Source organism: Vipera ursinii (genome assembly GCF_947247035.1).
Source record: "Vipera ursinii genome assembly, chromosome: 1".
In the NCBI taxonomy this organism is placed as follows: domain Eukaryota; kingdom Metazoa; phylum Chordata; class Lepidosauria; order Squamata; family Viperidae; genus Vipera; species Vipera ursinii.
The window spans coordinates 26,764,236-26,789,680 of NC_139512.1; the positions used below are offsets into that span (position 1 = coordinate 26,764,236).

The following is a 25,445-nucleotide window of genomic DNA, read 5'->3' on the forward strand; positions in this document are numbered from 1 at the left end:
TTATTTATTTATTTATTTATTTATTATTTAAATTTATATACCGCCCTATTCCCATAGGACTCAGGGCGGTTTACTGGAAAAATTAAAATACATAGTATACAAAATTAAAATCAATTAAAACTATTAATTAAATTACAGTCCCTGAAGTTAAACTAAAACCCAATTAAGTTAAATTAAATTAAAACCCCTCAGTCTGGGCCAAACAGCTCGAAGAACCAGGTTTTCAAGTCCCGGCGAAATGAGCGAAGGTCAGGGGCAGTCCTGAGTTCCGTGGGAAGTTGGCGACAGTGTTAATGTAGCCTTATGTTTATGGAAGAACTAAAAGCCCATTTTTAAAAAATAAATCTAGTTTATGGTTTTTAGTATATGGTTGTTTATGATTGTTTTTTATATATACCTTGTATTTAGCTCTGGGAAGTCGAGGGGGGGAGGGGGGGAGAGGGAGAGGGAGGGGGGAGGGAGAAGGGAGGGGGAGGGGGATTGTTAAAGATAAACTGTATGTTAAAACTTTTCAATAAATAAATAAATAAATAAATCTATTTATAGCAGATATATAAAAGTACTGAAGTTTTGTGTGTCATTCAGCTCTTACAATACTGTGAAAGTTTAGAATCAGTCTAAACTGTTCTTGGGTATCTATGATTTATTTTTTACCTATTCTTATCTCTTTTTCCCCCCAACTTTTTTTCTAATTGACCAGTGCTTTATTAGACAGAGTCCCTGGTTCATTCAGGAAGGGTTGGGGTGGTCAGTGGAAATGGAATTAATTTCTTTAATTTTGAAAGACTTTGTGAATATTCAGGTATATAGCCAATGGATGTAAGGTAATTATCATAAAGTACTGGGGTCTGTCAAAGAGTGCTTTATGCATAAATATTTATCTCTGTGTGCATATGTGTGTGTGTATCTGGGTGTGTGCACATTCATGTGTATGTTTCTTAGTTGATTGCAGCATCTGTCTGACCCTTTCAAGCTAAGCAGGGTCTACAGTGACCAGTTCATAGAGAGACATCTCTATAACATTTTAGGACTATGCAAATAGGTTAGCTCAGTGTCTTTCACATTTTGCAACTTTTAAGTTGTATGGACATCAACTCCCATAGTTCAGATTGGGGAATTCTGGGAATTGAAGTCCATACATCTTAAAGTTGCTAGGTCTGAAAAATACTGGGCTAGACTGCAGAAGAAACATCTTGGAAGAGATAATGACAAACTACTTCTGTGTCACTATCAAATATATATGAGTGTATGTATATATATGGACTGAACCAACTTGAAATTTGGGTTGTGTTATCTCAGATTTTCAACAAGATTTGGATGAGTATCCCAAATTCCTTCTGTGGCTGCAGTCAAACAATTGTTTAGTTATGTTGAACCAGCTTTTCTCCAGAATCCTCAGATATATTTGATTTCATCTGTATCAACCTTGAATGACATTCTGGCTGGGTTTTATTGGGCATGAAATTTGAAAAGACTGCTATCCCAATGAATCCAAGCTTGTCCATTCTTGGATTTGAACTCATCCCATGTTACCTTTCCCCCCCCCACCCCTCCGTAACTGAATCATGGTCCTACCATCTTTTCTTGTTACAATTATTGAAGAGCAGATCCATAGAATATCTGCTTTGCATCCAGATGGTCCCAGGCTCAAGATCTTTGATATCAAACTTGCAAAGATTCTTGTTGAAAATTTTGGAGAGTTTCTGCCAATCAGAAAAGACAATGCAGGACTGGATGGATCAAAAATCTGATTTGGCAGATAACTTTCCACCTCTTTGTTCAATGTTGAAGGTAAAAAAGCTCTATCCGGAATTGGAATAACTTTTTGTCCATCCCAGTACTACCTGCCTTGACAGGTTAAAGTCTGTCACACCCAGGCTGTTACACATCTCAGATTGTTACACATCTCAGATGGAAATATTAGAGGCTAAACTTGGAATCTTTTGCATATGAGGAAGGTATTATGCCATTTGACAAGGGCTCTTCCATTTAAAGCATCATGAAAAGTTTCCTTTGCAATACCTCAGCTGATAGCAACCAACTCTAAATAAAATGTCACAACATATCCAGGAAAAGACGATCTGTGTTCCTCACTGTCTTTTGTTTGTGGATTCTTAAATCTTTCCATCTGGATAAATATTTATTCACTTGTAACCAATAGCCTGTTTTTTCTTCTTCTGGATAACCTTCCAATTTATGGAATAGATTATTGTCTTTCCGTTACAGTTTAATCAGCAGCCTTAGTAAAGCTTCTTGACTGATGTTTGGGATATTGGCATGTGCCAGAACTTCTAAAATATCAGTGCGCATCTACTTATTAATGGATTCTTTTCATGCCTTTTGTAGAAAGAAGACTCCCTTGATGACACACTGAGTTCCAGGCATAAAGTCAAGGAGCTTTCAGTAATAGATGGTCGGAGGGCTCAGAACTGCAATATTCTGCTCTCAAGGTATCACTAATGCATTTCCCTTCTTTTGTAAGGACAAGTCCTCTTGAGCCTTGCTGTGTAAGACATTCTCTGATATTCTCTGAAAGATTGAAAATCTCTTTGATGGCCATGCCTCTTTGGTGCTCATTTTCTTTTATAGAGACAGACAGCATTCTATACATTATATATTTGCCTATAGCAAGATTAGATAGATTCATGGTGGTTGCAACTCCCAGTGGCCACAAATAGGAAATGAAAAGAAATTGATTACCAGAGGATCTAAGGTGGAGTCAACCCAGAAAGAAACTCCACTGTGGCCTCAAGAAGAGAGGTCTGGCATCCATTGCAGTCTGCTCAAAAAGTGGCTCAAAAAAGTATACTTGGGAACAGCTTTATCCCTAAAAAGAAGATTGTACTGTATGTAGAAAAAACAGCATGTATTGAGGAGAGTCTGTACAATTGCAAATCCAGGCTTTTTAAACATAAAAAAATGCAGACAATAGCCAAAGAGATGTAATTTGGGCTGCTGCACAGATCTTTAGACTTCAATTATAATTATCTGTATGGTACCACCCAATTCAAAAAAATGTGCTTCTGAATTGCAGAAAGGGCAGCAACAATGTATGTTTGAATGACCACTGTGTAAAAGTTTTGTCTTCCACCTGCCCCAGTAATCCTCCAATATATAATTGTGTTCTCAGTATCCATGTGTTTAAATGCTCCAATTATTTTAAGTAGTGATTGCCATCCTTGCACCCAGAATTGATTCAGTGCACAATCCAGAGCAATGCAGCACCCAGAATTGAAAGCAGCCAAATTAGAGTTTAATTGGAATCCACTATTTTAGCCACCGACACTGTGCAGAAATCTTTTTCCCTCTCTGCCTGTTAAAAAATGTGTTGACCTGCGTGCACCATACTGTTTTCAAATGTGGCAGAGGAGATCAGCAGGAATTATTTGCAGTGGGGATGGTGTGGAGAGGGCGACGCTAATGCCATTGTGTTTCTTCCAGGCTAGCCTACCTGACAGAGGCTACGAGGATAAATTTGAGTTTGAGATTCATATATTGTGAATACGCCAATTCTACATATTTTCATCTGGGAGGACCATGTGAAATATCTAGACAATTACAGTTGAAATACACTGTAACTGTTTTTCTTCTTGCTCTTTTGAATTAAGGAAAGATTTTACACTTGATCGTCAAGCCAGCTCTTTATTTATTCTGTACATTTATAAAGCAAACCAGATATTGTTGGCATGCATCTCTGAAAATTTCAGCCTTGCTAGATATTTTATCTCTTTCTGCCTTGATCTCTAGCTCTGGGAAAAATGGTTGGACAGTGAGGTCATATTAGATTTCTTCTCGAACTAGGAAATAGTTTTCCACCCTCCCACCTCTTTCTTATGAATGTAATATGTCCATATATGGTTTTGCATTTGGGGGTTGATTCTTAAACTGTATTGAACAAACCTAGACATTGTTCTTTGCACCTCAGTTAGATGTGCTCATGTTAGCTCTCATCCTTCGCTGGCTTTATAAGTCCTACTGAGGATCATTTGGCAGCATACTCTGAATACCAGCTGCTATCACCTTGATTTATAAACTTCCCAAAAGGATCTCTTTGGCCACTAGGAGAAACTTGATGCTGGATTAGATAAAGGTAGTTTGATCCAGCACTGTTTTTCTAATGGAAATGGTGGTGGTCAGGCTTAGCAACACTCTTTAATTAATTGCATCTTCCTTAATTTCAGTGTGTTTAAGATCCAGTTTTCAAATCTTCATTTGTTTCATGTGCTTCCACTATTCCAGAATCTAAAATAACACACCCTGAACTTGGGCAGCTTAGATTCCAGGCCTTGCATCTCAAATAAATCCATTTCAGAGTGGCAATATTGATTGTTTCCTCAGATGCTTTCTCAGAGGAAGCTCAAAATGCCTGTGCTTCATTTCATTCAGTTTTCAGGCCATCTCCCACCCAACTCTCTGATTAGAAATTCTCTCCAAGCCATTTTACCATTCCGGCTTCCTCATGGAAAGGGAGCGTCCTATGACTTTGACATTCTTCACACACACATGAAACTTGCTGGATTCACTCCCTCTTCTCAGATGATGAGAGTACTGCTTTCCATAAAGTTAAAGACAACAGTGTTGCCACTGAAAAGGGTATTGAAAAGTCAGAGTGGGTGGATTTGCCATGCCCAGATTTGGTGTACTAGAGCCAGCTTAGGAGAGCTGATAGTTAAATATTCTGCAATTCCCAGCTGAGACATGATGCCTAGTCCTCCCTCCCTCAGCTGTTTGGTAGCTATCCATGCAATGCAGCAGTGGCAGTAGAGCCAGTTGTTATGCCTTTATCAGCACACCACTGGCTATTCCTAAGCCTTTTTCCTGGCACAGGCCTATGCTTTTCATATTGAAGCATAACTAGTCAGCACCTGGTGCTTTCCCTTTCTTCCAGATATAATTCTTTCCAGACCCTCAATAGCTGATCAGTTTTTAAAGTTGCTCTGCAACACAGATTTATCCAGTTTCTTAATAAGAAACTACCTAGGAAAATATTACTTTCCTTTTATATATCTGTCAAAAGTCTTTCTGCAGTGGCTTGGCTCTGCTTGCAAAACATTCCCCACCCCAAAAGTATATTCTGAACCTGTTAAAGTTATGCACCCTTCCTTCTATTTTAACCCTCACAAGACTATCTGTTTGTCTCATCAAAGCTAAGCACACCCCTTTAACATCTCTTGCAAGCTGTGGCATCCCATCAACAAGTTTCATCATTTAAATCCTTGTGACAGCCAGTACTGTAACTACCTTCCATCTCAAATAGTCTGTGCTTAGCAGCAGCTGCCAACAAAGATAATTACTGTAGTTTTCTAGACAGGCCTACTGCTTTTGCTGGCCTCCTCCCCCCTGCGTTGTCAAAGAAGAGATTTTCCTATCTCCCTCCCCATCCCCTCCTATAAATGTTCTCAAGGGGCATCTTCGTGCAGGGTTTGTGTATCTTTGTTTTTCCAGGCCTAGAGTGTGAGGACCAAACACCTCCCATACATAAAAACCCCAAGACAGTCTTGCTGACACAGCAATGATTCTTTGCAAGTCCATAGAGCAGGCAGGCTCCAGAGTCCACTCCTTGGAGAGAAATACAGAACCTCTTGCAAAATATTTATTTCCCTAATTCATTATTCATTTCACTGCCAAGGGCAGACTCCCAAGTTTCCGCTCTCCACTCTGTCACACATACACATAGATCGCTATAAGTTTGTTAATGCTTATTTATTAACTAACCAAAAAGGAAAATGAATCCAATTAAATGCAGCATAAAGGTAACATTTAGAAATGTAGCAAATTTTACAGTATAGAGATAGATAGACAGACTGACTGACAGACATTCCAAGATCTGCTGCAAGATAAATAAATAAAAAAACAGGCAAAATAACCAGAGAATTATTTAATTCATTAAATTAAGAATGTGCTCACTAATCATGGTGTGTTTAATTTCTTGCCCGAATTTTGAAACAGTCATATACTTAGATAGTTGTAATTTCTGTTCATATTAGCATTAATACCTAAGAATGAGAGCTATAAATAAAAGTCACCCCTGCACTGATCCCCATCAGAAATAATGTAAAATGGAGGATAAAATGGCTGTGTTTTAAGGATACCACTGGCAAACCCCCACAGTTACATCAGCTGAGATGAAACTCTACAGCAATTAAGAAACACCTCTTGCTGTGCTCACTGTTGTTAGCAGAGTAGTGAAAAAAGCACAGTAGGCTAAAGGTACAGAGAAACTCTATCAAAGGATTCACCACTTCTAACCTTGCTAAATCTCTGAAGCGAGATGATGGATCTTCCAGTTACAAGCAGTCCACTAACTCTATCCACTAATGCCTAACTTTGGATCAAGACATCTCTCCCAGAAGAGTTCCGTGTTGACTCATAGTTGGAAACAGTAGTAAATAGTATGCGAGAACATATTCATGAGTGAGGCATTTTGTACATGCTGTTTGTCAATTGGTCTCGTATAGAAATAAACTTTGTGAAGCTGGTTTCTTAACAGAATAACAGAGTTGTAAGGGACCTTGGAGATTTTCTAGTTCAAACCCCTGCTCAAGCAGGCGACCCTGTGCTATTTCAGACAAGTGGTTGTCCAGTCTCTTCTTATTCTCCAGTCCCTGATTTAAGAGCCTTACCTGCTTGAAGAAACATCCCTCTCTTTCTTCTTCCAATGGGACATTTGTAATTTTTAAATTTCACGAATCACAGAGAACAGCACCAAGCAAAATTCATAGAAAGCTGTGCAAAACCAAGTATTTGTGCCTGGTGTAAATAATTAACTATTAAGTTTATATATAATATAATATTTGGTGCAGTGATTAAAGTGCTAGACCAAAAGTCAGAAAGAAGACTGTAAGTGCTAGTCCTCCCTTAGCTATAACCAGCTAGGTGACCTTGGGTTAGTTGTTTTCCCTCATCCCAACCCACTTCACAAGATTGTTGTTCTAGGTCAGGGGTAGGCAACCTCGGCTCTTTTATGACTCATGGACTTCAACTCCCAGAATTCCTGAGTCAGCTCAGGGATTCTTGGAGTTGAAGTCCATGAGTCATAAAAGAGCCGAGGTTGCCTACCCCTGTTCTAGGTGAAATAGGAGGAAGGAGAATTATGTACCCTGACTGGAATTCTATAAAATAAAGTTGGGATGTATAATGAATAACAAAAATAATAAAATAATTAAGGAGAAAAACACAAGCAGCTGGACTCTCTCAGAAAAAACTCACCTGGACTCTCAAAAGGTCTAGTGCACATGTATTTAGTACATTCCAACTGATACTTCAATTTCAGTGTTTGGTATTATACTCTGGTTAAAATGGGAGCTGAGGTTATGATATAAGCCATTCTGTTTATAAGTTCCTTCCCAACCTTTCGTAGTCAGTCCAAAAGAAAGTAGGAGATGGAGAGCTGGTTCACCTTCATTGACCTCCAGCCTCTTTCCTGGACAACATATTAGAAATCTTACTTTTTCACCACTGGTTTTGAATTCCTGCTGTTGTTTTTTGCTTATCTTTTTCTACTTGCCTCCAGAAGTTTTTAAAAAGAAATTGGACAACAATTTGTCCTGAAATGATATGAGCAGGGGGTTGGACTAGAAGACCTCAAAGGTCCCTTCTAACTCTGATATTCTGTTATTCCATTGATCAGTCTTTTAGGCCAGAGGTCTTCAAAGTTGGCCCTTTTATGACTTGTGGACTTCAACTCCCAGAATTCCTCAGCCAGCATGCAAGTTTGAAGACCCCTGTTTTAGGCTGTGATTTTCAAGAAGCTCAGATGAAGGGCTTCAGATGTATTGACACATCTTTTGATTTGACTCAGAACATGCCCCTCCCTGTTGATTTAAAATTAGTCTGTTTACATTGGTTTGCCCTGAAGGCAATTTCTCATGTGGGTGAATACATGAGAAGAGATATATAGGCAACCCAGCCCTATAACAACCCATAGTTTATGAATAAGCTATGATGTCAATACCTTTCTAGTCTCTAATAGTCAGGTTTTTATGTTACTGTTTTTACTGAGTTGGGTACTTTCCTGGCCGACTAACATGCTTATATAACAACGTTCTGTTGTATTGCCTTTCCAGGCTTAAACTATCAAATGATGAAATTAAACGTGCAATTTTAACAATGGATGAACAGGAGGACCTGCCAAAGGATATGCTTGAACAGGTGAGTACAGAAGGTGTTCATTTCTTGACAGAAATGTTAAAAATGCAAGTCCAGAATTCGCCATCCGGCATCTCTGCTCCCACTCTTCCAGGGCCCTTGGGTTTTTTCCCCCCCTCCTGATCTATGCAAGTAGAATAATTTAGCTGTGAGCTAAAGAAGGAACGAGGAGATGTGAAATGGTTGCTCAGCCTTAAGAAAGTAAAAAAAATGTGAGAAAGAGACTCAAAAGAGCTCCACCTTAACCTTGTTGTGTTATTTAGCAGCTTTCAAGAAGCATGTCTTTTTGAATAAAAATTAGAAAGTGTAGGAAAGAAGTCTCCTTTGATGCTGTCTGAATCATCCTCCATGCCACACACACACACCATATTCATAGACTGCTATAGGCAGAGTTGTGGCTGATAAGTTCTGTCCCAACTGAGGAGTCAAATTGGGTGAAGAAAAATCACCCCACCTTAGCAGGTGACTAACCTGATCTGCCTGGAATGAAATCTCTGCTTTTGGCCCTTCATTCTGTATTGAGATTTCACTGGTTTTATGAAAAGGGAAGATGGGAACTTGATCCACCTCAACATAATCTTTTAAGATATCCTTTCAAGTTTTGTTGTACAATGCCCAGAATCAGTTGCTTTGTGAGATGGGTGGCTATATAAATTATATCAGGGGTGTCAAACTCGCAACGTCACGTGACATGTCGTGCCGTATCGCAACTTTTTTGCCATTGCCAGCAATGGAGTGGGCACAGTTTTGCTCTGATGCATCTGGCCTGCGGGCCAGCAGTTTGACACCCCTGCATTAGATAGAAGGATAAATAAATAATTCAAGTCCAAGTGTAACTCTCATCCTTTGAATGGATGTTACCTCTTGACTACTGTAGTCCTCAACCTACTCAGCCTTTCTGCACAGCCTCTGGTGCTCAAATGAACCCTAATCACTGAATCCAATTGCCCGCCTGGTTAGCCATTAGCTGGCTGGGAGGGAGGGAGGCAGCCAGACAGGCCTGTAAGATTACTTGTATCCAGGGAAATATCAATGGGACTCTTCATGATGGAACCCTCCTCCATCATTCCCACTCAAAATACATGTAATCCTCACTTGATCACATTTCAGATGATTGGCTGCTGGCTCATATATACAACTGGTCACAGCATACCATGGTAATTGCAGCAGCAGAAAATGTCAAAAAATGCCCTTTGGATATGCTGGATTTGCTTAATGACCATGCTTAACAACCATGGTAACTCACTTAATGAACATTGTAAAATCAAGTCAGGTCACATGGTCACCCGCTTAATGACTGCAATGACTTATGTCCACAATTCTGGGCTCTATTGTGGTCATAAGTCGAGAACTATCTGTACTGTTGGTAATAACCCCGCCTAGGGTCCCTCTATGAGGGAGATGGGCAGTTAAGAAATTTGAGATACTGTAGATATACATACACATATACATAGTGCTCTCTCCAATTATTCTTAAAAGTGGAACGGGTATCTTAACAAACCCATACATTGCAAGCTCATCCATCTATGTTCCCAGGTCACCAATGAGAATTCTCCACTAAAAAATTTTTTTCTTACCCACCTCCTCAGTAGAAAATCTTGAAGCCTACATAGCTGCGCTTTTTCTTGTGCTGTAAGAAGTTGAATTCCTGAGAGAAGATTGTTCATCTAAAATACCCATTTTTCTTTTGTAGCTTTTAAAATTTGTTCCTGAAAAAGCTGACATTGATCTTCTGGAAGAACACAAGCATGAGTTGGATCGGATGGCCAAAGCTGACAGATTTCTCTTTGAAATGAGCAGGTGATTTTGCCAGCTGCTTTCCCTTCTACCATTGTTGCTGTCTGCACCAAAAACAGGGACTCAATATCCAGGGGAATGTGTAGAAAGGAGTTCTGTTTTCCTAGCCACATAGTGTTGAAGTGTTGAAGAAGAATCTCAACTACAAAATTACAACCTGAGCTTTTTATACTGCTGAAATTGGTATTCTAGTATAGTGAGATTAATTTGGTTGATGTAATTATTACTCTGAGGGAGGAAAGAGATAAATACAGAAAATGAACGATATGGAAAGGCATGCCTCACTTGTATTAAGGATTTGAGAAAAGGGACACAGGAAGCTTTGGGAGATAGAGCTCTTTAAAGAGCTTACAGGCTAAAGATTTTCCATTGTTAGTTTAATTTCAATGTATTTTCTTATGGAATCATGTTGATTTGTAAACCACTTTTGCCTTTGCAGTATGCAGTCAGAATACTGAGTACAGGACGGGATATAATTTTATAAACTTTATGCATAATTGACTTGTGAGGCTGGTGTGTTGTGCAATTAGCTCATATGGTGTAATAAGATGGAGGGTTTGTGTCACTGTAAGTTGGGGGTGGGGGCACGAATGGAGGCTCAGCCAATCTCAATGTATACATGGTTGTACTTTGACAATAAAGGTTCATTCAGGACCACCTTCTCTAATCTGATAGCTTCAAGTTGCATTCCAAGTTTTGACCATGTTATTTTAGGAACTGTAAGTTGAATTGAAAGACATCAGATTTTATGGAGCTTGAAAGTCACCAAATAAGTAGTTGATGATAATCTCTGCAAATTGTTGCTCTGACTTTCCAGAAGGCAACTGCAGATTAACCTGTCATTTTTCTTCCAACTTTTACTAACCTTGAGAAACATAGCTCTTTTACTATTTTATTCCTTTTTCTTGCAGGATAAATCATTACCAGCAAAGGCTGCAGTCCTTATATTTTAAGAAGAAGTTTGCTGAGAGAGTTGCTGAAGTTAAACCAAAAGTTGAAGGTAAAGTATGGGCTTAGGGTAATTGTTTTGTGAGTCAGAGTTTGATGAAACTTAAAATTAAAACACTCAAGGAAGCCAACTTCTTTTGAACTGAATCAAAGTGCAAGGAACCTTCCTATTATATTTGAAATAAATTTTTGAAACAAGGAAAATCTTTTAAATTTTGAAGAAAACAGTGGTGACAAGGGACAGGGATGGAATATCATGCTAGTGAAAACAGACTGTGACCTTAAGTCATGAATATTTTAATTTGATGAATTATCAAAGGATTAATGCCATTGGTGAGGAGGACACCAAATAGTTGAGATGTTCTATGAATTGTTCATAGAATAGGAATTGTGTATGTCTAGTTTAATGAAGAGAAGAGCGAGTGGTGACATGATAGCAGTGTTCCAATATTGCAGGGGTTGCCACAAAGAAGAGGGAGTCAGGCTATTCTCCAAAGCCCCAGAAGGCAGGACAAGAAGCAAGAGATGGAAACTAATCAAGGAGAGAAGCAACCTAGAACTAAGCTACACTTTAACACTTTTTTTTAACAGTACTTTTCAACCTGTCATACGTGTACTATCTGCCAGGTGCCAAAGTACCACCAGTGGTATGCGTACCACAGGTTGAAAAAACACTGGAGTAGAAGACCTCCAAGGTACTTTCCAACTACGTTATTCTGTTCTAGGATCTAAAACACATGTGTCAAAATTATCAAACAGACTAGTCAAAATAGATTTTTTTAAATGGTCATTTTTATTAGCAAACCTTCTAACTCTTTTTACCTTCTTTTCTAACTTGGTTGTTTTATAAGGAGTTATTTTGAATGACATTTGTAATTTTCATTTTTTTATTGTTTTTTTTTCCTTTCTTGTCAACTCTGTGATCATTTCTTGGGTAACTTCCTTTCTGTTTGTGAAATTCCAGCTGCTTTGTAAATCATTCCATTAAGCACATATTAATACTATCTAGTCACCATCATATATAGTCTGATCTTCTTCTGTTTGCCCTTTCTAGCAATTCAAACTGCTTCCATCCAAGTATTCCAGAGCAAAAGTCTGAAGCAACTGCTGGAAGTGGTTTTGGCTTTCGGCAACTACATGAACAAGGGCCAGAGAGGGAATGCTTATGGCTTTAAAATTTCTAGCCTGAACAAGATTGCAGATACCAAATCCAGCATTGACAAGTAAGCAGCTTTAAGCATGTGCTCATTTTCTGGAGGAGGAGGAGGTGTTAGGAGACTAGGTTATTTTTGGGGAGCAATAAAAATAATAATAACCCCCTTACATTATATAGAAGCATGTGGTTTATGCCGTTCTTGCTCAATTGTTGGTGGGCCAAAGGCCATTCTTTCCATCTCTCTTTCCATCCATCAGTTGTATGACTTCATGACTCCTGGTATTTTACAATAATAAAAACAAACATACTAAAATTTAGGAAAACAAAGTACAAATATACAGTAGCACCAAATCTCACTGAGGAACATCACATTTTGGAAGCCGTGAAGAACAACCATCTAGGCAGCTTCTCAAAAATCAGACTACCAAAACTGTCTGATTTCAAGATGTGGAACATCAGTCTGACTTCAAGAAGGAAGTGATTCTATAAATGACAGCACAGAAAAGCACTGTTTCTGAGCCCCTGCAAATCATCTTTGTTGTCAGTCAGAAATCCTTAATATCCCCAACCAAGACAAACAAAGAGTTAGGAATTAATCCCGCACATTCCTAGGAATGAAACCATTTGGGCTTGGAAAGTTAAAACATTTTTAATTGTGATGTATCTGGGCCTGATGCTAGCCAGTGTAGTTCCCGCAGTACGTGTGTTCAATTAATCAACTAAAACAATAACAATAGTAAAAAATAAAAATAAAAGACAGAATTACATTGTGATTGATGGTGAATTAACAGTTAAAGTTTGCCTAATTTTACATACTGCACAGCAGAATTTGACCACATTCAGAGAAACTACTTCATACTGATCTGATAATGGTAGTTGCACATAAAAAAGATAGGTATTTCCAGGGCTTTTTTTGTCATAGAACGCTCAGAATGGAGTTCCGGCACCTTTTTTGGATGGAACCTTATAGGGTAGGCAAGGCAGGTTGTATGACATGTGTGAGTTCCGGCACCTTTTTCTTTTACAAAAAAAGCACTGGGTATTTCCCAGATATTTTATTAAGTAAGGTGTTATGAATTGAGTCCCTGAATCCTTATATAATATGCAAAACGAGCAAAACGAGCTATAGTTTCAATGGCCCCTTGTCCACAGGGGCACAGTCTCAGCTCATATGTATTATTTTGTGTTGGCCAACCAAAACTGCTATGGGAAGAGTGTTGCAACACGCTACGGTTAATGCCCTTCAGATTTTGGGGACAGTTATTTGATATAAATATCTCGTTGTTTTAAAGGGGGGAGTTTGACTGCTCAAATAAATATTCTGGGAAGAGCAGCCTAATCTTATCACATGTTACATGGCTATAACTACTCTCAGTCACCATAATGCAACCTCTTGCATTCTGCACCAGTTTTAGTCTCCAAGAGTCTTAAAAGAGAGAGTCAGGTAAAACAAGTTATGGTAGGCTATCCTAGTAGTAATGGGAGCATAGGTTACTACCATTATGTCCTCTTGCTCCATGTAAGGTCACAACTGGCATATCAACCAAAATCAGATAAAGGTCTCCTGGCCACAGTTTTCTTTTACTCTTTCAGCAATAACTGTTAATCCAGGAGGACACTTAGTTACAGGCCTCATCTTTCAAGGAGATTACCATGTAATCCAGCATAATAATCAGAATGGATAGAACAAGATCCAAACCATCATAAGCTTCCAAGCATCTGGTCAAATGTTCCATATTTCCATCTCTGTTTAGGATGTGGAGTTACAAAGTGGTACATTTAGTATATTGATAATACCTCATCCTCCTCTAGGACTGACCGGTTTGATCGCCTTGCAGTCCAAGGGACTCGCAGGAGTCTTCTCCAGCACCAGAGTTCAAAGGCCTCAATTCTTTTGCGCTCAGCCTTTCTTATGGTCCAACTTTCACCCTGACTGCTCTTTAGAAGGCCAGATCCTGAAGCTAAAACTCAAATACTTTGGCCACCTAATGAGGAGGAAGGACTCACTGGAGAAGAGCCTAATGCTGGGAAAGATTGAGGGCAATAGAAGAAGGGGACGACAGAGAATGAGGTGGCTGGATGGAGTCACTGAAGCAGTAGGCGTGAGCTTAAATGGACTCCAGAAGATGGTAGAGGACAGGAAAGCCTGGAGGAACATTGTCCATAGGGTCGCGATGGGTCGGACACGACTTCGCAACTAACAACAACAATACCTCATCCTATTGATGTCATCTTCCATTGATCTTATATTAGAAGTTAACAGTAGAAACACAAGATCCACAGAGAACAGAGTTAAATTTCCTTCAGTTCTACTGTTACTACTTTAGAATGTAATTACTGTAGAAGAATGCCTGTTATCCCCAACATGCACAGTTGGTCCAGGAGAATATCATGGTCAATAGGGTCAAATACTGATAGAATATTTGTAGCTCAGGTTGAACTGTAGAGTCCTTGCTGCTCTGTGAGCTTGATGGTTTTCTTGTAGAAGTTTCATTACCAAACTAGATAACATCATCAGTGATAGTAGGGAATGCAGTTTGCAGAGAGCACCAAGGACTCCAGAGAGTCAAATGCCATGAGACAATTAGTCAGGAACAATAATTGATAAGATCCTTTGTCCATCCACCAGAGTGGCCAATTCTGTTTCAATTCCATGCATATGCCTGTACTGTGTCTTAAAAGAATCTGGATAATCTGCTTCTTCTAGAGCACACTGCAGTTGAAGCTGCGGAACTTTCCCCCAAAAGGAGAAGATTGGGGAGAAGATCATTATTATCTAATAAAGCTGCATTTTTTAAAAAGTCTCCTCAGAAGGGAGAGCACAGAGCCTCCTTTAAAGCAGCCAGAATATTCCCTTCCCCAAAGAAGTACTAACAACCTCTTAGTTCTGGCACACACACTCAGCCACATAGAGGATCGGGGAAGGACAGTTTTGTGCTGGATAGCATTGTCTTGTCCACAAACCAGAATGAACCTCAGATAACAGTAAACTTTCCCCCTTCACCACGGCATTAGAAATCAAGTTCTACAGATAGTATAGTGACCAGGCAGTAGATCTTCCTTTTCCTCCCTCCCCAATAGGGATTGAAGAAGCTTAATGAGGGTAGCTAGTTGACAACCCTAAAATACAATATGGATGGTGATGTTTTTAGCATTCATGAGAGGCAAAGAATTGTGTGAGGAAGGCAGCTTTTTGCTTGGAAAGAGCTGACGCATAAATACTTCTGTGACATATGATGTTTGAACCCACGTTTTGAATGTCTGTAAAATATGATGTAGTCAAATTCTCTTGCCACTGAATGTAGCACTGGCCACCAGTCTTGTTAGTTTTAAAACAGAATTAGAAAAATTCATGGAGGACAGAGCTATCAGTAGTTACTATTCTTAACAACTATGTGCTGCCCTCTGACACAGATAGCATCTCTCAGATACAAACTATTGAGAAGCAAGTATTTTGTAGTCCAAAATGAACCTGGTTGATCATTGTGTGTTATCACAGTATTGAAATCTTCACCTGAACTCTGGAAACGTGTAGCTGTTTTCTTTGGGGTGAATTAAATGTCACTTACTTTCTCTTTATTAAAAAGTAGTGTTCATGTTATTATTCGCTGTCTGTCTTTATCACAGGAACATTACCTTGCTGCACTATCTCATCACAATCATAGAAAAAAAATATCCCAAAGTATTCAGTCTACACGAAGAATTAAAAGATGTCCCTAGAGCTGCTAAAGTAAAGTAAGTGCACTTAGGAAAATGGTATCACTGCTAATTTCTTTGTATGAACTTAGGCATAGCAAAAAAATGTTCTCAGGTTCAAGAGTAAGTAGCAAAAAAAAGGTGTTTTTTCAGATTGGGTCAATTCACAGAAGGGCTGCTAGGACTGGTTTTACAATATATATAAAAAAATGCAGAGTAGAAATTGTCCCAACCTTTCAGAGTACTTTTACTTTAGAAAGAGAGTAATGCCAGTTTTAACCTCAAGGCTCTCTTCATCAACATGTGCCAGTGCTAAATTGCTACAGATAAGATGCTAATCTAAAAATAAGAGTCTTTTTTCCCCTCCAGTCAAAGGAAAGTCAGTACGGATGGTGTCAGAGCTACATTATGAAATTTTGCTACGGTAGGAACAGCTTGAAAATTGAACATCTTTCCTTTATTTCTGGCAGTATGACTGAACTGGAGAAGGAAATTGGCAACTTGAGGAGTGGGCTCAGGGCAGTGGAAACAGTAAGTGTTGCTTATCCATTTAAAGGTTCCCTACTTTTATTTCAAGACAGGCCATGTGTGTGGGTGTCTGAGCATGTGTTAGCATTCATTCTTGGAGGGAGGGGGAGAAACAGGTGAAGCAGTTTTTATCTCTTGTCTAAGAGAATTGGTTTCTCTTTCCTGTCCCATGACTTGTTACTTATTATTACAGTTTTATAGCTCTGTTAATGACCTCAGTAGCTTTTTTGCTTGCTTGCTTTCATCACGAGTCTGTGTTTTTTTTTAAAAAAAAAAAGTTTGGCCTTGATAGTAGCACAGAGGTAGTTTTGAAATGTTTGGAAGCCCATGTGGCAGTGAGGTCTACAGCTGCTTTCAATCAACTTTAATCAGCAACTGCCAACTACAAACCTTTGTTCCAATATGTCCTTAACACATAGATATCTTCCCCCATCTCAGAAACCTTTGGACATTTTGAAAAAGGGTAGTGTGTAAACGGTCGATTAGGCGAATTGCCTCCAAAAATTGGACTGAAGGGAATTGAGTTGAGATCAGTCGGCTGAGGTTCCTCTGAAAGTATATCAGTTTTATGTTACTATAAATGTTTGCAAAAATAAGAATGAATTAATATGACTCATGAGGCGATAGTAAGGGTTATTTGAAGGTCTAACAGCATCAGGACACCAGAACTTTCAATAGCATGGAATGGGTCTACCTCTGCGAAGATCTTACCTGGAAAGTTAATACAACCCAGGTGGCCAGAAAGGCCCAACAGAGACTTCACTGTCTCAGGGTCTTGAGGAAGAACAGGGTAAAACAACGGCTTATGACCTCTTTTACCGGTCTACTATAGAGAATGTCCTCTCGTATGGTATTGTGGTTTGGTATGCTGGTCTGACAGCCGCGGATAGGAAAGCATTACAGAGGGTGGTAAGCACAGCACAAGACGTTGTGGGCTGTCCCCTGACACCACCAGGGCTCGCTGCCTTGGAAGAGTGAGGAAAATTCTCAGAGATGACTCACACCCTGGACGGTATCTCTTTACTCTCCTACCATCGGGTAGGAGTATAGCCAGCCGTACCAACAGGCTGAAGAACAGCTTTTATCCATGGGCTGTTAGGCTTTTGAACGGGAAATAATTTTATCAACTTTATGCATGATTGACTTGCGAGGCCGGTGCATTGTGCAATTAGCTCACATGGTGTAAAAAGATGGAGGTGTGTCACTGTAAGTTGGGGGTGGGGGCACGAAGGGAGGCTCAGCCAATCTCAATGTATACATACATGGTTGTACTTTGACAATAAAGGTTCATTCATAAGGTACACCTGAAGATGTATACTGAGATAGGCAATCCTTTGATGGACAGACAGTGCCTGAAATATTTGGATGGCTGCTATACAAGGAGAAGATTGCATGGCATACAGTACATGATTAGAAGCAGAATTTGTATTGAACCCTAAGAGCTTTTAAAAGGGAGGAGGTGTTCTTAAAAAAATACTTGAATGATATTGTTTGTAAAACTCACAGGAGACTGCCTTTAGAATGATGGTCCGGTGTGCTGGAGGCTGCTCATACCAGCATGCTAGAACCAATTGTTAAATTTTCAAGAATGTTATGAGTTCTGGTTGAGAGCAAAGCTGAACTGCAATACCTAGCATAACAGTAAGCGGTTTGGCAGCTAGCAGCACTGGACAATGGACTTGGCAGAGCTGGCTGTTATTTTACATTTATTAACATATCACTGAATGATGGACTCATGGATGAAACTGAAAAGCCAAAATTTCATATGGAAAAACACGTTCAGAGAATAATGATCATTTTTTTATAAATATTAATTTTCTATTTTTACAATCAAGTGCCTAATCAAACAACGTGATGATTGAGTCCATTAGTAATTCCATGATACATGTAAGCTTCTTCAAACTTAATCCAATAATACACCCTTCAGTACATCCTCCCTTCTTCTGGTAATAGACATTTTTCCACGCTAAGCAAATACAGTTGTTGTAAGTAAATATAAAATTGCCTGCCAACATTTATTATATTTTTCTAAAAGTGTCAATAATATCAGTTTAAAATATCTTTTCTAACCAAAACATATCTTAATTGCATTTGCATTCAATATCCATTTATTCAGTCTATATCCTATTTTCGCTTTTTATAATTTTAATTCCCCGTCCATGTTCAAAATATCCCAATCATTTATAATTTCAAAACAAGTTATATTTGGGTAACCAAAAGTTTCGCCTATTCAAAATTCTTAACATATTCTTACTTCCCTTTTCATACCAAGATATGATATTCTGATTACAAATCCTATCTATCTAGTTATAATAATACTTCTATTTCTAGCAATCTATTCTTAACCATATTCAAACATCTAATTGATAATGTAACATCCCCTCTAACAAGTCAAAGCTTCTGTTTTAGTCTTACTCTAGCTTTCTTCCTTTGCCAACTAACTTTCCAAATCAGTGTATTTGGATTGTCAAATAATTCTTCCTCTATTTTTGAATGTATTATTTGAGTCAAGAAAAGCAATTTAGTTAAAGTATTTTTGGAAGAACTGGCCTGTTGATATTCATTAAACATGATGATTCATTAAACATAATGATGATCATTAGTGTACTATAAAAATTATGTTATATGGACATCGGTAAATAAGAAATTCCAAGGCAGAAGATGCTGCCATTCTTCTCAAAATAACATTGCCTTCCTTATATATGTCTTACCAATATAATTGCACAACCTCCAAGGCTTTGCTAACCTCTGTCAGTGTCTAACCACCAGTATCAGAGGCTTCTTCATAGTGGCATCAGTTTTATGGAACTGATTTCTCAGAGAGCTTTTTATTAGCCAGGTTTATTTTTATAGAGTCAATCTGATAGTTGACCTTTCTGCTACAATTTAAACTGGTTGTAGAAGAAATGCTTGGTCAGTTTGGTCTAGTGGTTAAGCCATCAGGGTAGAAAGCAGGAGATTATGACTTCAAGTCCCACCTTAGACACAAAAACCCGCTGGGTGACTTTGGACTGCCAAAGTCACTCTCAAGCCAACATATCTCAGAGGGTTGCAGTTGTGGGGGAAAAGGAGAAAGAAGGGGTGTTTGATATGTTGTATATTTCCTGCTTTGCTGCTTTTTATTTAACAGACAGATAAAAGATGAAATATGCTTAACAAAAATGAAGAACTGGAGAGTTCTCCCTCCATAGCTCCTTGCATTCAGTTCCTTAACACTTATCCAGAACCACAGTATTTGGCCAGTTTTATCCATAGTTAATGTCAGCCGGGATTTGTTCAACTAAAAGCTACTGGGAAAACAGATAATTTATTTGGCTGGCTAACCCAACTGAACAGCCTGTTTCCCACATGAGTACAGTATTTGTGCATTTTTCATATTACATCATCAGAAATAATTCTCATGGAGTGTACATTGGGGGTCTTGGACATGAGCTGTTTTGTTATTTCTAAATTTCAATCATTATCTGGGATTATGACTACTTCTGTCCAGAGTAACATGAAATTGTTTCTCTAAAGGAACTGGAATACCAAAAATTGCAGCCTTCCAATCCAGAGGACAAGTTTGTTTCTGTGGTTAGCCAATTCATCACTTTGGCTAGCTTCAGCTTCTCAGACGTGGAAGATCTTCTAGCAGAAGCCAAAGAACTGGTAAGAAATAATTATTACAGGTTAGAAGTATGCAACATCTGATCTGATACAGACTGCAACTGACAGATACAGAGATGATACTCACACTGGATCCAAATCACTCGCTCATCTCCTTCAGATCCAAACATTGCACATCCTTATTATAGATCTCAGCTAATCCAGAACTTTATGGGGTATTTTTGATGCTATGCCTTGAATTTTGACCATTGTTCAATGTATTTCTCTTTTATATAATCAGTTTATGTGAAGTTGAGAAGGTATGAATAGTCTGAAACCACACCTTGGGTTTGGGACCTTTCTCTTCCAAAGCTCCACTTGGAGCTTTACAGGCTTTACAAACTCTTTTCAAATGAGGGACATTTTGGACTTTAGGATAGCAAAGATGGGTAAAGCCAACCCAGAAACTGCAATTAAAGTACCTACTTCCCATGGATTTAATCATTTTCTGTCATATTAAATTGTAAAATTAAATACTTTTAGAAGGGCCATAATTATACTATTAGGGTCTTAGATTTTGCCTATCCCATGATTCTGTTTATTAGGGTTCTCCATCTCTATGGCTCAGTAGTTGCTAATGCATGAAGATGCATTCTAATTAAGGAACTCTGCAAGGAGTCCCCCTACATTTTGTCCATAAGAATCAAATTCTAATTGCAGATGAGTCAATTAAAGAATGTGGTTGGTAAGAGAGAGAAAGAGAAGAAGCTGTCAATCAATCAATAACTTACCTCCAGAAGTTGTGGGTGCTCCAACACTGGAGGGGTTTTAGTCTGTCTGTTGTTTCCTTCCTTTAGGTCCTCCATCTTTACATCCTCTTCCTCTAATTTTCCTTCTATTTTCTAGGTTACTAGTTCCTTCTTTGTAATCATTTTCTGAATTTGTAGGTTTAGATTATAAAATTGTTCTTTTATCTCCTTTGTGTCATTTTTAGTCTCATCATGAACTAAGGCAATTGTCTCTTCTATTAATTTCAATATAGAAAGAATTTCTTTCTGAGATTCATCAACATTTTCTTGTTGGTATGTCAAGCTGGGGGCTTTGAAGACAACTGTTAGGGATAGTATTTTTTACCATTTAATGCTAAGTATGGAACATCCATTTTTTTTGTATGTGGTCTTTATAGTCCAATCTATTTAGGGATTTAGTTTCAGTCAATTGTCATTTGAATTCCATATTATCGAGCCAGCCTATCAGTCCATCCTTAATCCTCCCCTAAAGAAATATAAGCAAAATTCAAGTTTTTCTGTCCAATGAAAAACATATCCTTTCTGTCCAGAGGAAAAAAAGCAATTAAAAGTTGTTCATCAATCAAAGGTTTATAATCCAAAGTATTCCATCATCTCAATCAGTAATGCATGTTTCTTCTACAGCGAAATAGCTCCACAACACAGCTTAAAAGTCAGTCAGTATTTGTATTTGTGATCCAGGCAGGCCAGTTTCAAAGTAGTTTATCATCTCTGCCAGATAAATAAGCAGTCAAAGAGGGGGGTTTTCCCCCTTTTCCCAGCTGCAGTCTTCAAAAGTGAAAGTTTCCAAGGACAACAAAAGTCTTATCTGAGTCTGGGCTTCAAGCCAAGTTTCTTTAAGCATAATAGGTTGTAGTTCTGTGGTTCACCACTAGCTGTTGTTGATGCCGTCTTTCAGCTTTTTAAATCCAAACTTATATTGCAAGCTTTTCAAGTCTTTTTTTCTAAAAAAAAGTCTCAAAAGCACTTTTAGTCCCCAAATTTCAAAGCTATATATCTTTATTGATTCCAAATTAATCTTGTAATTTTCTCTGTTTCCCCCCAAGCAATTATTTCGCTGCTTTTCTTTTCCTGAGGGAATGAGGTGGAAATTCCCCTTCCCTCTCTCATCAGTGTGGGGGGGGGGAGGAATTCTTTGCTTTGGGCGTTTTTTCCCAGAAAAAAAGTCTTAAAGTCATAAAGAGAGGATAAAGTCTCACCCAGTTCCATCCATGTTGCTCAAAAGTTGCTTGTTAATGCTTATTTTCTTCAATTGTCAGCAGCTTCTGACTGGCCACACAAATGTAGCCAGTCTTTCCCCCGCTGGTTTGGAGGGCTTCCTCAGATCAAATGGAAGGGCTGCTGCCCCTCCTTCTTTGTCACCTCTCTGGGGCAACTTTCAACCCTTTTTAGGGTACCCAGCGGGACGAAATCAAACGTGGAAGACAGACCCCCATCTTCCTGTGCCCGTATGCCACGACGCCTAACGGAAGTCAACACTGGAGGTTTTTAAGAAGACATTGGACAACCATTTGTCTGAAGTGGTATAGGGTTTGCTGCTTGAGCAGAGGGTTGGACTAGAAAACATCCAAGGTCCCTTCCAACTCTGTTATTATTGATATTCTGACAGGCAATAAACATCCAGAGGTTCATATCACATCCTCTTTCTGACCCTCAGCTTTTCCTCAGTAAAATGATTCAGAGCATTAACTTTATCCTATTCACCAGTTTCATGGAATAGTTTAATGAAGTGCTTGATGCTAACTGCCCAGTGGAAGTCCTGTCTAAATTTTGCTTGCTCAAAGTCACTTCTCTTTAATTCAGCATTTTGTTTCTAAAATAACAAGCCTTTGAAAGCAGGTGGCCTTCATTATTCATACCCAAGATATATATTTGGTATTTCTTTACTACTGACTTAGTAGAGAGTCCCATCATCATATAACCATATCAAATCAAATCAAACAACCCCCTTTCAAGCAACCCCATTCCAAAACAAAATAGAGCAACTATAGCACTCTTCAACAATCAAAAGCTCTGTGGAAGATCTCCATCTTGATTCTCCTTCAGAAAACTATAAAGGATGGTGTAAAGTGGACATCTGGTTCCATGGAGTAGGACCATGGCAGGATAATCTTGTTGCTATAATGTGCTGTTTGTTCTCTTCATGTGAGCCAATGTATCAGATGGATACATTGGCATATATGATCTATAGCTACCTAGTTGCCAAACCCTAAAGAATTTCATAGATTACAAACTGCATTTCAAATTGTACTCACAAGCCTATTGGTAGTCAATGTAGTACTTACCATTTCCTATGGAGGTGAGTGTTCATTCCTGTGGGCTGAAGTTTCTTGTTAAGCAAATTCAGTTTACTTCCCAAAAAAAAAGCCAAGTGGGGGAGGGTAAATGTCTTTTCCAAAACTTTCCTAGCACATTTGGTTCCAATACTGAAGCATGTGGCAATAATAAACAGCAAATAGGAATGAATCTTCAAAGCAAAGTTGAAAGTACAAGTTTTCACTTTCCCTGTCCTTTTATTTGAGGTTTATATCTTTGATATCAAATTCTGGTTTTATTGCCCTGAGTTAATAAAAGAGTGAGTGGTGGAAACTTGACAATAACGGACATGAAACAAAAACAGAGGTGCAGCTTCTTGGCAATTCCAAAATGGTATGAATAATTCATTACAGAAGAGGCACATTACCAGACTTTGACCAAGGAAGGGAAAGTTGGTGAAGATATGGTGGGTTCAAGTACATGAAGATGCCAGAGTTTGAAAGGAGGGGAGGAGATGGTGACTTGGACCATAAAGCAACCTTGTCCTATTGTGAATGTATGACTTCAGAGACTAGTTTTTGAGTTTGTCCAAAACTTTCTTAAGGGCAGGATTCTCTCCTAGAATGTACTAGTAGCACCACTGCAAATAGGGTTTAATAGAAAGATAGGAAGCTGCAGACCACAGAAGCTTGCTCAGATTGTACAGTGAAAGATGCAACATTCAGATGCAGCCCTTGACCCCTTCCAACCTAAATATGGGCAAGAACACCACACTCAAACCATGGGAATTTTATTTACATTATTTTTTCTTCCAAAATAATTAGATCCAGGATCATCTTTATTTCCAGAAGGATCTTAAATTTTGCTTAAGGCCAATAGATATGCTTACAAAATAAAAATAAGGAGGACGCAACTCAGTGTTTGTTTATATGTATCCTCTCCCAGCTTCCAAAATGTTAAAAGTAAGATAATTGTTTGGGAGGACAGAAACTAGATACAGTAGCAATTTACCTCTGCTAAGCTGGTGTTTCATTATTATCTATACCAGTGCTTTTTTTCTTTAAAAAAAGGTGCCGGAACTCAGAGGTGCTATCACTGGGAGCGATGCCGGTGTCTTGCTACGGCGTCGCTGCCCGTCCTTTGCACCCCCGCCCCTGTGGTTCGGAGCCACATGCCGCAGAGATTCCCCTCCCCACAGCCACCGTGGGGATTCCCCTCCCCGCAGTTGCCACGCCACAGCCTGTGCTGAGCCCCCACCTGGAGCTGCTCCAAACCCCGACCCAGAGCTGTGTTCCTCGTGGCAGTGGTCTCCGGCACCAAACAGCAATGGCCTCCAGCACCAGCACGCTTTCTTTCTTTCCCAAAAATTGTGTTAAATGAGTCCTGTCTAAGCTCTGCTGATCAGCTTGTCCTGGATTGTTTTGCCGCAAAACGGAACGGTTTGCAATTTGCACGTGAGACAGCCCATCTCATTTTAGATATATCACATATAATTGAAAATTGTAATTAGTTGTGTGTGCACATTCAGCAAGTATTTGTGCTGGCATTTCTAGGTCTCTTTCCAACCACATCCAGAAAAATTTGTAACAAACATTGGAATTCTCAATGCCATGTTTGGTATTTCCCAGCAATCTGTTACTGGAAAGAAAAAGCAATCCCTGCTGCGTTACTGATCCCAGAGAAGCATTTGCATGTATGCAGGTATCCTTAGGGTGCCATAGTTATGGATGAGAAATATTGGTTGCAAAGGTGGCATTTCTGGATGTAATACAGATATTTTGGACTTATTTTTGTTTCTTTGCATGTTTGATATTTTTAAAAAGGCATATGCTACTGACTATGCTTATGCACATATGTAACATCATTTGGTAGAATACATGACCACTGCTTGTCCAGAATGTGAAAAGTGAAAGATTGTGACTAAACAAAATTTTAATGTACAGATAATACCAGCAGAAATTATTTTAGCCTTTTTAATAAATGTTGTTATTGATGTTAAGCTCACCATGGAAAACATCATATATTGTTATGTATATAATAGGTTAATTATTTAAAGACTGAAGAGCAACATAACTAGATTCTAAATAATCTATTTTTCAAAACACACAACAGTCCAAACAGTAAAAGTAAAGTCCAAATTAAGAATATTTCATTCTTAAGAATTGTTTAATTTAAAGTGGTTTAGTTGTAATAGATGGTTATAGATTCAAAATAGTTTTCAAGAGTATTTATAAAAGATACTATTTTTTTCTAGCATCAGCTAAATTAGACATATTACATTGAGAAAAATGTTTCTCATTTCTTTCCTGTTACCTTTATTGATTCCATTGCAGAGATGTTAACATAGAAAATAATTATTTTGTTATCTAATTTTACCTTCCAAAAGACAGAAGCAGATGAAAAATGTGACATTCTTTCCTGTTGGCTTTTTTGAATTAGCTGTTTTAGATTCTAAAAGTTTAGTTCCTAAAGAAGTAACCTTGTAAATAATTTTAATGTCCTCCTCTAGTGCAGGGTAGGCA

General features: G+C 38.6%; 1 protein-coding gene across 1 annotated transcript in view; it reads left to right on the forward strand.

The window, feature by feature from the left end:
• The window catches only part of DAAM1 (dishevelled associated activator of morphogenesis 1), a 171,626-nt gene that overhangs the window by 140,689 nt on the left and 5,492 nt on the right, over positions 1 to 25,445 (forward strand). The window contains exons 16-23 of the mRNA XM_083370178.1: positions 2,347 to 2,450; positions 8,067 to 8,151; positions 9,842 to 9,948; positions 10,857 to 10,945; positions 11,948 to 12,116; positions 15,677 to 15,784; positions 16,216 to 16,276; positions 19,790 to 19,921. Of these exons, the coding sequence (XP_083226304.1) occupies positions 2,347 to 2,450; positions 8,067 to 8,151; positions 9,842 to 9,948; positions 10,857 to 10,945; positions 11,948 to 12,116; positions 15,677 to 15,784; positions 16,216 to 16,276; positions 19,790 to 19,921 (855 nt within the window). The remainder of the gene's footprint in view (positions 1 to 2,346; positions 2,451 to 8,066; positions 8,152 to 9,841; positions 9,949 to 10,856; positions 10,946 to 11,947; positions 12,117 to 15,676; positions 15,785 to 16,215; positions 16,277 to 19,789; positions 19,922 to 25,445) is intronic.